This window comes from Diuraphis noxia, unplaced genomic scaffold (genome assembly GCF_037042655.1).
Source record: "Diuraphis noxia isolate RWA-SAM2 unplaced genomic scaffold, SU_Dnox_SAM2 contig0001, whole genome shotgun sequence".
In the NCBI taxonomy this organism is placed as follows: domain Eukaryota; kingdom Metazoa; phylum Arthropoda; class Insecta; order Hemiptera; family Aphididae; genus Diuraphis; species Diuraphis noxia.
In genome coordinates, this window is record NW_028301711.1 from 781904 (window position 1) to 797212 (window position 15309).

General features: G+C 31.4%; 1 protein-coding gene across 1 annotated transcript; it reads right to left on the reverse strand.

Moving 5' to 3' along the window:
* Window positions 1–8499: 8499 nt before the first annotated feature.
* LOC149059131 (uncharacterized) lies at window positions 8500–10432 on the reverse strand. Its single transcript, XM_089215792.1, has 3 exons — window positions 9502–10432; window positions 9219–9439; window positions 8500–9135 (listed from the first exon to the last, which is right to left on the reverse strand). The coding sequence occupies exons 1-3, from the start codon at window positions 10055–10057 to the stop codon at window positions 8803–8805; spliced, it is 1110 nt and encodes a 369-aa protein (XP_089071918.1). The 5' UTR covers window positions 10058–10432; the 3' UTR covers window positions 8500–8802.
* Between the last annotated feature and the right edge of the window lie 4877 nt (window positions 10433–15309).

Genomic DNA, 15309 nt, shown 5'->3' on the forward strand with positions numbered 1-15309 from the left:
ATATATACTTGGAAGCAGCCAATAATTCAAAATTAAACATTTTAGGCTCTACGATAATTAAAATACAAATTGCATCAGTTAGTACATAGTACACCATCAGGCAGTGGTAGTAGATAATTTATGCGCCCCAATCTTATTAGGTTTAGATTTTATGGTAAAAACACAAATAGTCGTAAATTTAAAAGACAATATAATACTACTCAGATATGAAAATCAAGAAGTTAAATTACCAATAAAAACTCAGGAAGTAAAAAAGGATATACAGGAAACCAAACCACAATACGTTTCCCACGAAATACGAAACGAGTATCAACAATTTTTATTGCTTAACAATAATGAACAAAACTTTAACCATAAATATCAGGAAATAAATGGCGATTTGTTCAGTGATCAGTCAAGTGACGCCATCGCTCATTGCGTCAGCGAATGCCTAACAATGAATCGCGGTATCGCTTTACAGTTTCGTAAAAAATTTAATAACATCGACAATTTAATTTTACAAAAAAAGGTGTAAGGGAAATCGCATTCATTAAAACAGAAAAACGATGGCTATTATACTTAATTACAAAAAAATACTATTACGAAAAACCAACGTACGATAACATATTTGCGACATTACAAAACCTGAGGACATTTTGCTTAGAACAACAAATTAAAAGAATAGCATTACCAAAAATATGCGCGGGACAAGACGGAAAAGAATGGCCCATTATTTCCGGTATGCTGAGGTTCATATTTCGCAATACATGCATAACAATATCTATTCATGACATCAAAAAGCCAATATTAAATTATAACGAAACCACCAACACAAATAAGTCAATATTAAATAACAATGAGTCTACCAAAAAAATTAATAATAATGGAATGGAACTTGTTTTTACCGACATTATTGACCACACACTGATGGAGAGTATTTTATTTGATGCGTCACACTTAAACAAAATCGAAGAAGTACCTTCCGACGGTGATTGTGGTGCACATGCAATACGTGTATGTTTGAGGGAATAAGGGCTAGAGGTATCCACAATAGAAATACTAAGAAAAATTAATATACCAAATACGAAATCGGGATATTATATGACAGAAGACGACTTGGCATATTTAGCAGACCAATTTAATAAAAATTTAACAATAATCTCTAAACACAAAAACACAGATAATAACGTATTAAGCACCGCTATAATATACTGGAAAAAAAACCGACCGACGATAGGAGTAATTCATGAAAATAATCATTGGACTCCAGCATTAATAAATCAAGAGTCATCACCACTCACTTTACATAACACATGCATGTATACAGTTATACCCGATGTAAATATTATTACAAAACATACAAATCGGTACTTAGACGAATGCTACAATCGATTAAATTTATCTAATCTTAATGAAAAAAAATACTCATTAGACAATATTAACATAAACAATCCCGTAGAAATAAAAAATAACGATGTAAACAAAACACCTATTATGTGGTACACTCAGTTTTGCCAGGATTGTGAACATCTGTCAACATCTGAATCAGCATTAAAATCTCATGAATATACGAACCATCCTTACTGGACCGAGGGGGGAGAGGTAATGTTTTGCGAGGTGTGCAGAAGCTATATTAGAGAATATCGTAATATACCAATGAATGAAAAAGAAGAAAAATTACTAGATAGACACAATAAAACAAGATTTCATCATATAAACAACTTAAAACAAAGTAACCTGAACAACGATAATGAAATATTAAAATATAAAAGTACACAATATATAGATAAACAAAACACGGACGAATTAAACTTTGATATAAACCCGGAGCTAACCCAAACACAACAGACACAATTAAAAATAATTTTAAATAAATATACAGATTGCTTTGCCAAACATTCCATGGACTTAGGGGCAATAGACGTAGGAGACGTACCTATACCAACAATAACAACAGAACCTGTTAACTTACCACCATATAGATTAGCGTTGACAGAACAACAGGAACTACAGAGACAAATTAATGAATTACTAAAATCTGGTCTTATAACTCCATCTATTTCCTCATACGCCAGTCCGGCATTTCTAGTGAACAAAGCAGACGGTTCGAAGAGATTAGTGATAGATTATAGACGGTTGAATAAACAGGTACCACATCAAAATTTCCCAATAACTCATATGCAAACGGTTTTCGATTGTTTAGAAGGGGCAAAGTATTTTAATATAATGGACATGCAACAGGGATTTCTGAATATTCTATTAGGAACAACAGATAGGTACAAATTAGCATTTATAACACCATTTGGGCTGTACGAATGGACACGATTTCCGTTTGGTTATAAAAATTCACCACGACAGTTTTCAAAAGCAGTAACAAAAGCTCTCGCTGGATTATTATATGTTGGAACAATTAACTATGTTGACGATATAATAAATTACGCAAAAACATTTGATGACCTATTAATAGTACTAGAGAAATTATTACAACGAATAAGAGAAACAGGATTTAAATTAAAAGCTACAAAGTGTAAACTCGGATATTTTGAACTTAAGATACTCGGGCAAATAGTAAATCAGGACGGAGTTAAACCAAATCCTGATGGTCTAGCTGCAATAAAAAATGTTTCGACCCCCAAAACAATAAAACAAACAAGAAGTTTCTTGGGTTTGTGCAATTTTTTTAGAAAATTTATCCCTCGATTTGCAGAATTAATTTCACCGATAACTGATCTAACTCGGGGACATTATCCCACCAAAAAATCACCCATAAAATGGTCCATATTACATCAAAATGCATTTGAAAATCTAAAAAACAAACTAACCAGTCCACCCCTTCTAAAACACTTTAACCCGGGGTTACCTATAATAATATGGACAGATGCAAGCAAAATCGGTATAGCAGGAACTTTATTGCAAAAAACAGAAGAAGATAAGCAACTACACCCTGTTTATTTCGTATCCCGGCGGTTAACCACAACAGAAGAAAAATATAGTGCAATAGAACTAGAATTGCTAGCAATAGTATTTACGTTAGAAACGTTCCGCACATATGTATATGGTGTCGAAGTAGAAATTTGGACAGACCACGCCCCACTTAAATATCTAGACAGCATTAAAACTCTATCAGTGCGAATTCAACGACTAAAAAGTAAAATAATTGATTTTGACTTCATAATAAAATATCGAAAAGGACTTTTAAATCAAGTGTGTGACGCGATGTCAAGAAACCCGGTATTCGATCCACCCACGTACGAAAAAGAACTGCAAAAGGATAATGACCTAACCACCTAACCATTTGCCACGTTACAGTTATTAATTTACCGATAGAACAACGTAATGACCCAATACTTAATAAAATAATACAAGCATTAGACAACCCGGATATATCGGACCAAGTATGGATAATAAAATCGAAAAATTACTTTTTAAATCAAGAAAATATTCTTATGTACAATCATACGTCCAAAGGGAACACAGTACAGTTAATAGCGTTACCCAATTGTCGTAAAAACGAAATTTTATGTAACTTTCACGAACATCCACTCGCGTCCCATCTTGGAGTAGACAAAACATACAAAAAAATCATAGAACGTTATTTCTGGCCAACCATGTATAAAGATATCCGCATATTTGTAACTTCATGTTTAAGTTGCCAAAAACGAAAGGCTGATAAAAGAGCTACATACGGTCATATGTTAACATCACCAAAAATGACAGGAAGGCCCTTCGAGAGGTTCATTATTGACTATATAGGGCCAATCAATCCGCCGAGTAATGGATATTATTACATTCTAGTAGGCACCTGCGCAACTACGAAATATGCCATAGCGAAGGCATATAAACATGCCGACTCAAAATCAACGGTAGCTTTTCTCATAGATGTAATACTACAATTCGGGGCAATATGGGAAGTGCATTCAGATAGAGGGCTTCACTTTACAAATAAATTGGTAAAAGACCTGTTAAAAGCACTAAATATACAAAATACTAATTCCATAGCTTACCGCCCCCAGAGTCAGGGACAAACCGAAAAATTTAATGGTACTTTAATCGATATGATAAGTCATTTTGTACAGGAAAAAACAAATCACTGGAATCAATATTTAAAATATGTACTCTTCGGATACAACACATCGGTCAATGAAACAACAAATCAGTCTCCATTTTATCTATTGCACGGTTATCACCCAAAATCAATTTTCGATTATAATCTTATTAGCACAGATACAGCACCAGAAATTTTAAACGAATTAGAAAAATTAAATAACATAAGAGACGAGTTACCAAAATTACTGGAGGAAAAGTTTCTAAAAAATAAAAAACATTATGATTCACATAAAAAACAAATAAAATTTGTAATAGGGGAAAAAGTCTTAGTTAAGATAGAAAATAAAGGATCGAAATTTGCATATAGATACGGGGGGCCATTCAAAATTATACGACAAATATCAGAGGTTACATATATAGTGGAAATAACCAAGAATGGACAGTTAGTTCATGACTATAAACACGTTAGTCAACTAAAAAAATTTAAAAGTCGAGAAAATAAAGAAATAACATAGGTAAGAAAAACAGTTAAACGCATTATATATATTTTAAGTTTGATATATTGCATATTAGTATAAATATATATTTTGGGTATATAGTAATTAATATTAGATATATAATATATAACCACAGAATTGTTTAGAATATAAATAGATCGCACTTGATATATTAATAATTTTTTTTTTTTTTGTTTGCCAACTGAAATATAATATCCAAGAATTCACAATACATCATAATGTTAAAGAGGTCACGATTTAGGACTATAAAATATCAAATTAATATTTAATAATATGACTAATATAGTAATATGAACTGTTATATGTAAATGAATGAGAATAATAATAATAATTAACAAACGTAGGCTCAATATTTACAAAAAAATAAACAAAAAAAAACAGCAAAAAAAAACATACTACCGATTACTGAAGCATTTTAATAGTATAGACAAGAATCAGTCTTAATAATGAATAGTATAGAAACGGTCATACAACAAAGTCTTCAAACTACACACCCATAAAGCAACATAGAATAATCATACTTCGATAACTGGGTGAGTAAAATAGCTTATCATAAATACTAGTATATTTCTCTATTTATTCAGGGTTTTATTAAGTTACTTACCTATCTATTCTTTGTTACGGCTAAGCATGATTTACCGACCAGAAAAAGTTAAAGCAATTAACATGAAATTAATAATAATTACATTTATGGTATTTGAGTTAACTAAGGGAGATCAAAGTTTTTTTGAGAATAAACAATTCACTACCAACCCAGGTATTTATTTCGAGAATATATCCCCACTACACATAGCTATTTCTCAATGGAATTTTTTGACGTTTTATAATATTTTGAATTACGAAAGTAGTTATGAGTTCATAAATATATATTTTAATAGATTTAAACTAATTTGCCAAAAATTTGAAAATAAATCAACAGACATTAATGATATATGTATAAATTAAAAAAAAATTAACGCAATACTATTAGACAAAATTAATGAGGAAAGAGATGTTCTACAACAATATTTAAATATCGATAAAAAATATAATGTAAACCCTAAGGACTATAGAACAAAACGAAGCTCATTTTTCGGGGGGATTGGAAAATTACAACGAGCCCTATTTGGAGTTTTGACTGAGGAAGAGGGTGAAGAATACCAAAATAAAATTAGAATTTTGGAAGAAAAACAATTAAAAACACTTTTAATACAGAAAGATCAAATTAAAATTTTTGAAAGTACTCTTGATTCAGTGACAACAATTTCATCAGATTTTACTAAAATCAAAAATAATTTGAATGGCTATATAAATAAAATAAATTTCGTAGTAAATAGTCAAAAGGAAGAATTAAAGATAGTAAATATAAAGGAATATATTATGTTATATAACTCAATATACAATGAGCTCATCAATCAATTTTCAAAAGAAACTTCAATTTTATTAAACACAGTAATAACAGCCCACAGAGGGCAGATAAATCCACAGATATTAAAACCAACTGAGTTATTAGATCAATTTAAAGACGTAAAAATAAATTTACCTTCAAATTTAAACATGCCAATTGAAATAAACATTAAAAATTACTTTGATTATATGAAAATAATAGAGTTAAATATATTTTATCAGAATAATTTAATTATTTATTCAATAAATGTACCACTAATAGAAAATCTAAATTTTAATTTATATCGTATTATTAGCTTACCGGTAAACATCAATAAGAATATGTTTATTTTTATACAATCCCCTGAAGAATATTTAGTCGTAGAAAATAATAAACAATACTATACATTTTGTTCTCAAGATCAGGTGGACAAGTGTAAATATATTAGAATGAATACGATTTGCAGTGTAAGCATCCCGTTATCTAACGCAATTAAGCCGAATTGTGAATTCCAAATGTTTAAAAAGGGTAACATTATACCATCCAACTGTGAGGTTAAGACGATCAACATGGTCCACGATATTTGGTACCACTTAAAAAATAATAACCAATGGTTATATGCCACTCCCGAACCGATGGAAATAGTTATTAGTTGTGGAGAAGAAACGGAAAACACGATTATTAATCAAACAGGCCTATTGTCCCTAAAAACTAATTGCAAAGCATTTACAAAAAACACTCTCATAATTTCAAAATATAAAAACCAAAGTCATTTTTCAAAAGACTACTTACCTCCTTTCCATCTACCTAACTTTACCAAAAACTTAAATAAGATAATCATGAAACAAAATGTACCACACGATAACGTAGATACGATTGAAATACCCAGAAAATTCAATGACTTAAAACTTCATGCTAAATCACTTTCAGTTTTAAATAGAGAAATAGAAAATCTTTTAAGAGATAATGCTAAAGAAAAAACAACAAATATTCACTCTACCGGAATTACAGCAGTAATAATAATAACAATAGTGGTAATAACATATAAAATAATTAGATACGTAAAAAATAGGGGTAAAAAAACTAATAGCAAAACCAAGGATAAAGTCAATGTATTATATCACGTGGATAAGCATAAAATACAAAAAGATAACAATACAACAGTTGAAGAAATTGTCGAAACTTAAATATATTACGTGATAATTAATAGACGAAAAATTATAGTAAAAATCAATGCAACTTGGTACCGGTTTATACTTAACTAAATTATGTAATACTTATACATTTATATATATATATATATATATATATATATATATATATTAATTTTTTTTTCTCTTAATAATGTTAACATAAAAGTCGAGTTTCAGATATAGCAGATGTCAAACACCAATTTAGCTGGGTTAATCAACCTAAAAGAACCAACAATATTCAAATTATTTATAGATTAAAGTTATTGTATTAAATTATAATTTTTTTTTTTTTTTTAATGTTCATTTTTGAGTACTATATTTTTATAATACTTATATTGTCGATTATTGCTATTAAATAGGAATATTATTAAAAAAAAAAAAAAAAACGCTAAGACGGTGGCGCGTCCAAGTGTCGATTATTTCGTCCCATAGCGAATCACCAATCACAAAATTCAACGGCGATTCTCGCTTATCGCTTTTCGCCTTTTCCGATGTTTGCGCGTTACTGATAACGGACGTGTGATTCTCGGCGGCGGGTGCCGAGATTTTCGCTTTTCGTCCCCCGTACTACCGTTTTCGACCTTTTTTCGGTCCCGTTCGAGCTCTCATCGCGTTCCCCGCGAGTTTTTACCGTTCGTGCGGTCCGCTCTTCTCCCGTCCGCCGTCCGCCGGGGCCGAGACGTCGATCGCCAGAACCGTCGCCGTCCGTCGTCCGTCGCCCGGATTTCCAGACGTTTTAGTTTTTCCCCGATCCGTTTCGTCTCTTTAAAGGCCGCGAGTGCTTTTTTTCGGTTCGCAGCCTTCCCCGCTGTCTTTTACGTACCTACACCTGTACACGATTTGGAACAAATGCAGTTTGGTTCCCACGCGAATTTTTCGATTTTTTTTTTACCAAAATGTGTGTTTCACGACACTGAATACAAAAGTCTAATTCCAAAATTCTCGCAAATCATTATTTTGGAAGTTATAGCCATCCAAAGTTTGCGATTTTATGTTTATACGCATATACGCGCAACACTACTTTAATGCCGTGCACATCGCCAATATATACGCACGTTCGCTGTAGGTAAGTGACCTAGCAAGTAAACTGAACCTTAAGTAACACAAATGACTCATGTCTTAAAGTCAATAAACTTCACGGCTCCCGGAGCCTATCGGCTCCGGTCACCGGACTCGATGGCCAGATAAAATAAAATAAGTATAAGTGGCTCCCTTCGCCTGTCGGCTCCGGTCGCCAAACTCGAGGTCCTCTGGACCTCTCGTTGGATGGGGGCTCGGCCCCCAAACCCCCCGGGGCTTAAATAGCAAACCTGGGGGGGAGGGGGAGGGGGGGGGCGACCCCTCCGGGGTCGCGGGGGGGAGAGCGTCCCTGCCCTGCGGGCAGCCTGATGACCTAACAAGTAATCTGAAACTAATTTAACACAAATGACTCATGTCTTTAAATTCAAGGGACCCCCGGTTCCCGGAGCCTATCGGCTCCGGTCGCCGGACTTGATGGCCAGATAAAGTAAAATAAGTATAAGTAGCTCCCTCCGCCTGCCAGCTCCAGTCACCAAACTCGAGGTCCTACGGACCTCTCGTTGAATGTGGGCTCGGCCCTCAAACCCCCCGGGCTAAAAAATCAAACTTGAATGGGGAGGGTTATTGAAAACAAACATTTTTTGCAATTTTAATTTTATTTAAATTTTTCAATATTTTATTAATCGTCATCCGTTCCTGTAGAAGAAGAGTCTTTATCATCATCACTTATCAAAACATCGTTTTCTTTTGAGTTATACAGCTCACCAGCAAGTTTAAAAAATTCCGTTAGAGGTTCAATGTTTAATATACGACACCTTTTCAAAAACATGTACTTTGCTAAATATCCACCATAAAACCGTTTTTTACGACAATATTGGGAAAGCGAAGCCTTGGCGTGACGCCACATTCCCTCAACATTATTAGTGTGTGCTCCGGTTTCTGGGTTTTTGAATTGAATGGAATGATTCACTGTTAAATGAACATACCCTTCATCCTCCAAACATTGATAACTCTAGTAAAACAAATTAACACAATATCACAACTCAGTACCACAATATCCCTCGGCACAGCCCACATAGTAAAAACTAAATCTACCTTCCAACAATCGCTGATAATTGTAGTCCCTGGCAAGATCCAATCATTGATTGCTCTTAATAGGGTATCTTTATCTCGCTTTTCTACGGGTATTAAAAAACAAGCCCCAGTTTCTCGCTGAACACCACCAAAAATCCACTGCCCCTCTACACGATGCCCGCGGTTATATTTTCTTCGACCAAATTTGGACTCATCAATTTCAACAACTTGTCCGACTCCACCTATTATATGAATTAATTATTTTAATACTATAAAAAAATGATTTATTTAAGTTTAAACTAACCTATCTTATTATGATTCGTAATCATAGCCTCGAAGACGACTTCTCTATGAAATGATGACCAATCTACAGCAGTATGTTGAGAAATTCGAATTTGTTTAACAATAAATGACAGTGACACGTTTTCTAACCACAAATATGCAAACGATACTATTTGGTATAACGACAAATGCGATTTATGAAAAAATGTATCTATGCGAATCGATCGATAATAGTCACATTTGTTTTTTTGTTTATTTATAGGTGCCCTACATCTCCAACTAAACCCGTCTAAAGAACGTATATCGCTGTATAATTGTAAATAATGACCATTTTTACATTTTAATACACCATCACGGGCTAACAAATTCCACGATTGCAATTTTTGTATAACACTCATTGAGACGGGGCCATTGGTTTTATGCTCAAATATATCATACAACTCAATAAAATTAATAGATGTCATTTTAAAATGATATGTTGTCGTAACTGTAACAAAAACTGTAGTGATCTGGAGTACGCTTGTAGGTACTAACATAGCAATCTTCAAAAAGTAATATTTAAAACGAAAATAAAACATTATCAGTTCTATTGCCTTTTGAAACTCGTTAATTAAAATTATAATGAGGTAGATATCTACATAAAACTAATAAGTTAAATATAACTTTTACAAAAATATAATTATAGGGTATAATCTAACATTTTTCATCAAACTACTTTAGATAATATTGTAATAAAATAAAATAACATATAAATGAGAGGCGAGAATACGAAAACGTAAGAAAGTGGGTATCTAAAGCCGGTTTGCGCGCATGCATGCGTAAATACTAAATACGTGAAATCGCAAACTTTGGATGGCTATAACTTCCAAAATAATGATTTGCGAGAATTTTGGAATTAGACTTTTGTATTCAGTGTCGTGAAACACACATTTTGGAAAAAAAAAAATCGAAAAATTCGCGTGGGAACCAAACTGCATTTATGCCCACGATTTTGTTTGAATTCAATAAATCACATTATTATATCACCTTGCGTTTGTCGTTTTTTCCTTTAGTCGTAAGACAGTGTATTACATCAATATAATGTGTGTTGTTATAGACATACAGAAGGATGTACTGCCACGCATACTACATAATTAACGTGTACCGTGCCTATAGGTTGGTCGGGGACACAAATCGTGATGCCATCGGGAGAATAACTTTAATTATTATTGTAGTGATCACGTCGCCTACAGGTATCAGTAGTCAAGGATGAAGTTTGAAAGGTGACTCTTGAGTTAATTACACAACGTAGAATTCTTCTTAATTAGATTAATTGTTTATTTATTGTGATAAAACATATATTTATTTATAACATGAAAGCTGAATGTAAGTTAAGTATTCTGAATGATAGAATAAATTCGGTTATTTATTAATTCGAATATTTTCTAAGTTCAAAATATTGTTTATAAGAAATTTTCTAAGTCCAATGAATTAAATTAAACAACAGACTGGCGTGAAGGTGCTCTGGCTAGTCTGGTCAAGTCGCGTCTGAATACAGGCCGTTTCGGGGTCCCTTATATAGTGCTACCCTCTACTCCCCATAGTCTACTTGCTCTTGTCGCTGTTCTCACGGATGTGGTAAAGTTATCTAGATTGACGGAAATGCCACTCGCCCACGTACGAGCTAAATGAGTATCCCATGCGGCTACAGACTTCGATAATTTATATTATTATTAACATTATTATTATGAAAAAATATACATTATAATATTACTTTATGACATTGTTTCTTGTAACTTTTGTAATGATGCATAATCCCACATCCTGTGCACACCTATCAACGATCTTTCATAGTCGTCTAACCACATGATTACGTGTTGCCCTAACGTTAATGATTTCCACGAAATGCTTTCTCTCTTATAATTACAAAGTTGGTCGCATCCTACCCTATCTTGGTTCGGCTGGTACCTAGTTGACCGTGAACTAAACAATGCGGGACGCTAGTCCATAGCACCTCCCCTCTAAAAAATTGATTTATGTTTTTAAAGACAGAAATCAATCAATCTGTGTACAATATAGTTATATTACATTAATATTTTCACAAGTTCAAACAACTTGTTTACAATACAATTTTCATTAATTTCATATTTTATGTTTTACATTCAATATTACATATGAATGAAGCATTTACAATTATATATTATTACATTTCATGTTTGTCATTTTTGATTACAATAGTATTTTTGTTAGTACAATAAAATATATATTTTCGTATTACAACAAGTCTACGATTTAGTTATTACATTAAAATATGTGATTAGTATTACAATATATATATATTTCCTTTAATATGTTAGTATATTTGGTTAGTGTTAGTTTTTATATTAAGTGTTACTCACCCTTTTATATAATATTAATTCCCATAATCCCATATAATTACATCAAAATATATCATTCCCATATGTTTTCTTATTTCTATGTGAATATAAAGTGATTAAATAATACATTTTTTTTTTTTTTTTCTTCTTAATTAATTGATTAATATAATATGAATACCTTATGTCTAATATCATCCCTCACCACTTTATTATTTCTATGTTATTTACTTAAAGAGTTCTTTATCATTATCATTATTAAATTCATTATTAAATTTCTTATATCTATATATGATATATATTATTGTCATTTATTTTATTTGTCATTTTGTTTATTTACTTTATTTATAAACTATTGTTTATTTTAGTGGATTATCATCCATTCAATCTTTGATGCGCGACTCAAAAACTTATATGTAAAAAAAGTTTTTCAAGACGAACACCATGGTCGAATCGATTATTATTATTTTGATTTTTAATTACCGTTGTGATTTTATCTTTCTCGTGTAGTTCAGATTATAATTATTTTATGTATTTTTATATAGTATTTTTAACATGTGAACCACTAGAAGTCACAACTATTATTATTCAAATATTTAAAATTCATAATCAGACTTCTAATTGTTCAACTGTCTCTGTTACTCTTTCGTGTAGATATATGCCCAAGTTAAATTACAAGAATCAAACACAGATCCATTCTGATTATAAGATCTCTGTTAGAATTCTCATAATTCGTAATGACTGTACTAATATTCTCTTTTATAGCAGACATTTAAATATTATATTTAATGATTTTACTAAATTACTTATACTTATTAAAAAAAATTTAAATTTTATATATATTTAAATTTATTTTTTTTAAATTAATCTAAATTAAACTTTATATTAATATTTATTAACTTTTGTAGTTGTATTTTTTCTTTTGTGTATTTACTTTACATTGAACCCTTACGTATTTTTATTTTTTTTTTTTTTTAAATGTCTTATTAGATTATCGTATTTCACTTTCCTTACCATAAAATCAAAAATACATTTTGTCAATTTTACATCAGTTCTCGGATCGTGAGCATCGTTTTTTATTACGAATCATCCCGTGTGTTTCCTCTAAATTCAATAGTCTTCCTGTTTTTTTGAATGTACCTATTTCGTACTCGAAGATTGTCCTTTTTGTATTTAAATTTTCTAACAATATTGTAAAAGTGCCATTGAATTTAGTGTCATAACACGTTATGTTTAATACTGGGAATCTGTTTATGTCTAATCTTTTTAAGACGTTTAAATCCGAATTTCCGTTCCAAAATACTACTACACTAGTTGTGTCTCCTTTTGTGATGTAATTTTCAATAAATGACGGACTTAGGTTGTTTAGAGTTGATCTTAAACTTTTGTCTAGTTGTTCTAGGCAAGCTTTTTGCAGTACTTCTTTGCATTTAAATATTCTTTTTATCTCCTTCTTGGCCAACAGTAGTTCATGATTTTTCATTGGTCGTATTTCGTCATGAAGTGGCAAGAGGAGTGGTCTCCCTTCAAGTTTGCGTACCTTACACTTGTCCAAACTGTTTGATATCGCTCCTGATATCAACACCATACTTGTCCTATTCACCATTGAAAACTCAAAGTCCATTATCACGAACTTGTGTGACTTTTTTCTGTTACAATAAAGTTTCTCTATATAAGTTATTTTAAATTTTAAATTTTATAATTATGTTTCATAAAATAATGTCTTATATTCTAGTTATTATTTACTTAATCTATATTTTGGTTTTATAATTCTAAATTTATTATTATTATTTTTATTTAGGTATTATTTCTTCTACTGACATTTAACATTTTATCATTGGTGGATCGTTTTTTACTTTTTTATTTTCCATAAGTGGACTCACATTTTTATGTTCCTTTATTTCTGCACATGGTGTTTCCCTATAGAATTTACTGTTATTTCTTGGTTCTCTATCTGTTCTGTAACGTGATTGTCTATATGTTTCCCAATTACCCCATCTACATTTATATGTTAAATATATGAATAATATTAACATCATAGAAAATAGTACTGATCCGATCGTTATATATATTAAATACAAATATTTATTGTCATTTACTTCGTGACCTGATTGTCTTAAAATTTCTTCGTCTATCAACCCTTCTACTTCATTTAACGATTTAGCCATGGTATGCACGCTATCTAATTTGTTTGTGTCATAAGTAAATTTCATGTCTGGTAGGTTTTTTATTTTATCAGGTATCTCGAATGTTAACTTTCCCGCACCTATCTGTGGTATGAAATTAACATAATATTTTGATCTTATGTCTCTAGTAGGATTTAAAATAATGTTTTCACCATAAGCTCTACAATTTTGGTTTAATTTAATTAACCCTTGATTTTTAATTTTAACTATATATGGTTCGTTTATCCCTTGACAAGCAATTGTTAAAGTTTCCCCGTTCGTTGTGTATATCCATACATTTACATATTTTAATTTATGAAAAACGTTTTTCGATAATATCACTATTCCTGTTTCACAACTACTCGGTAGTGTGTCTGGATTTTTAAATAATGAAATTTCACATGGTTGCTTAACTGATTCGTGTTGAATAGGTTGAAATTCAGGACAAATAGTAAAAAGTTCTGTTTCGGTACATTGCAGTAACTGTGTTTCCGTGAACGTAGTGTATTGTTTACGATTTTTGGTAATGCCTACATATTGAAATTCTGGTTTAATAATTATACTATGCTTTGTATCGATTATTCCGTTAGTTTTTATTTCTATTGGGTGAGGTATTGGTAATATTTTGTATAGTGTTAGTTCCAATTCGGTTACTAAAGGTATTTTTATTACAAACGCAATATTATCCCCGCTATAAAATACTGCCATTTTTGTTATTTTACTTAGTTCGTAAATTTCACTTGGGTCCGTGCCCATTGGCAAATTTAAATTTATAGGTAATTTTAATTTGATTTCTGTTAGATGTTTTGATAGTTCTCGTGGTGTTATTAAACTCGGTAAAACACGATTGCGTACGGTCTGTATCGACATACGCAATCGTGAACATTAAATGTTCACGATTGCGTACGATTTTTATCTGCAACTTTGAAGCACTGTTGCCATTTTCTTATACTTATTAAGAAACATATAGAGCGCGTGGCCCTAAAAATAAATTCTAATATGATTGACTTTGGAATTGTCCAAGATCGACCGGTCGATTGCGATCGACTGTTAAGCGCTCAATATTGTTCTATATTATAGAACATATAATTTAAAATTAATTGAGATTCGATAGGTGATATTTAATAGGCGATAACGAAATCGGTTATTTTATTAGGATATTTTAGGATACTCGCACTCGATAAAATATTATGAATACTACAGTATAGGTACCTATCATCATTTAATAACTCAGTGAATAACCGTCGTTGGACTAATCAACTTCATCGCGTGTTTAGTGTTTTTCGAGTGAAATATGGAAAATAAAGTTAA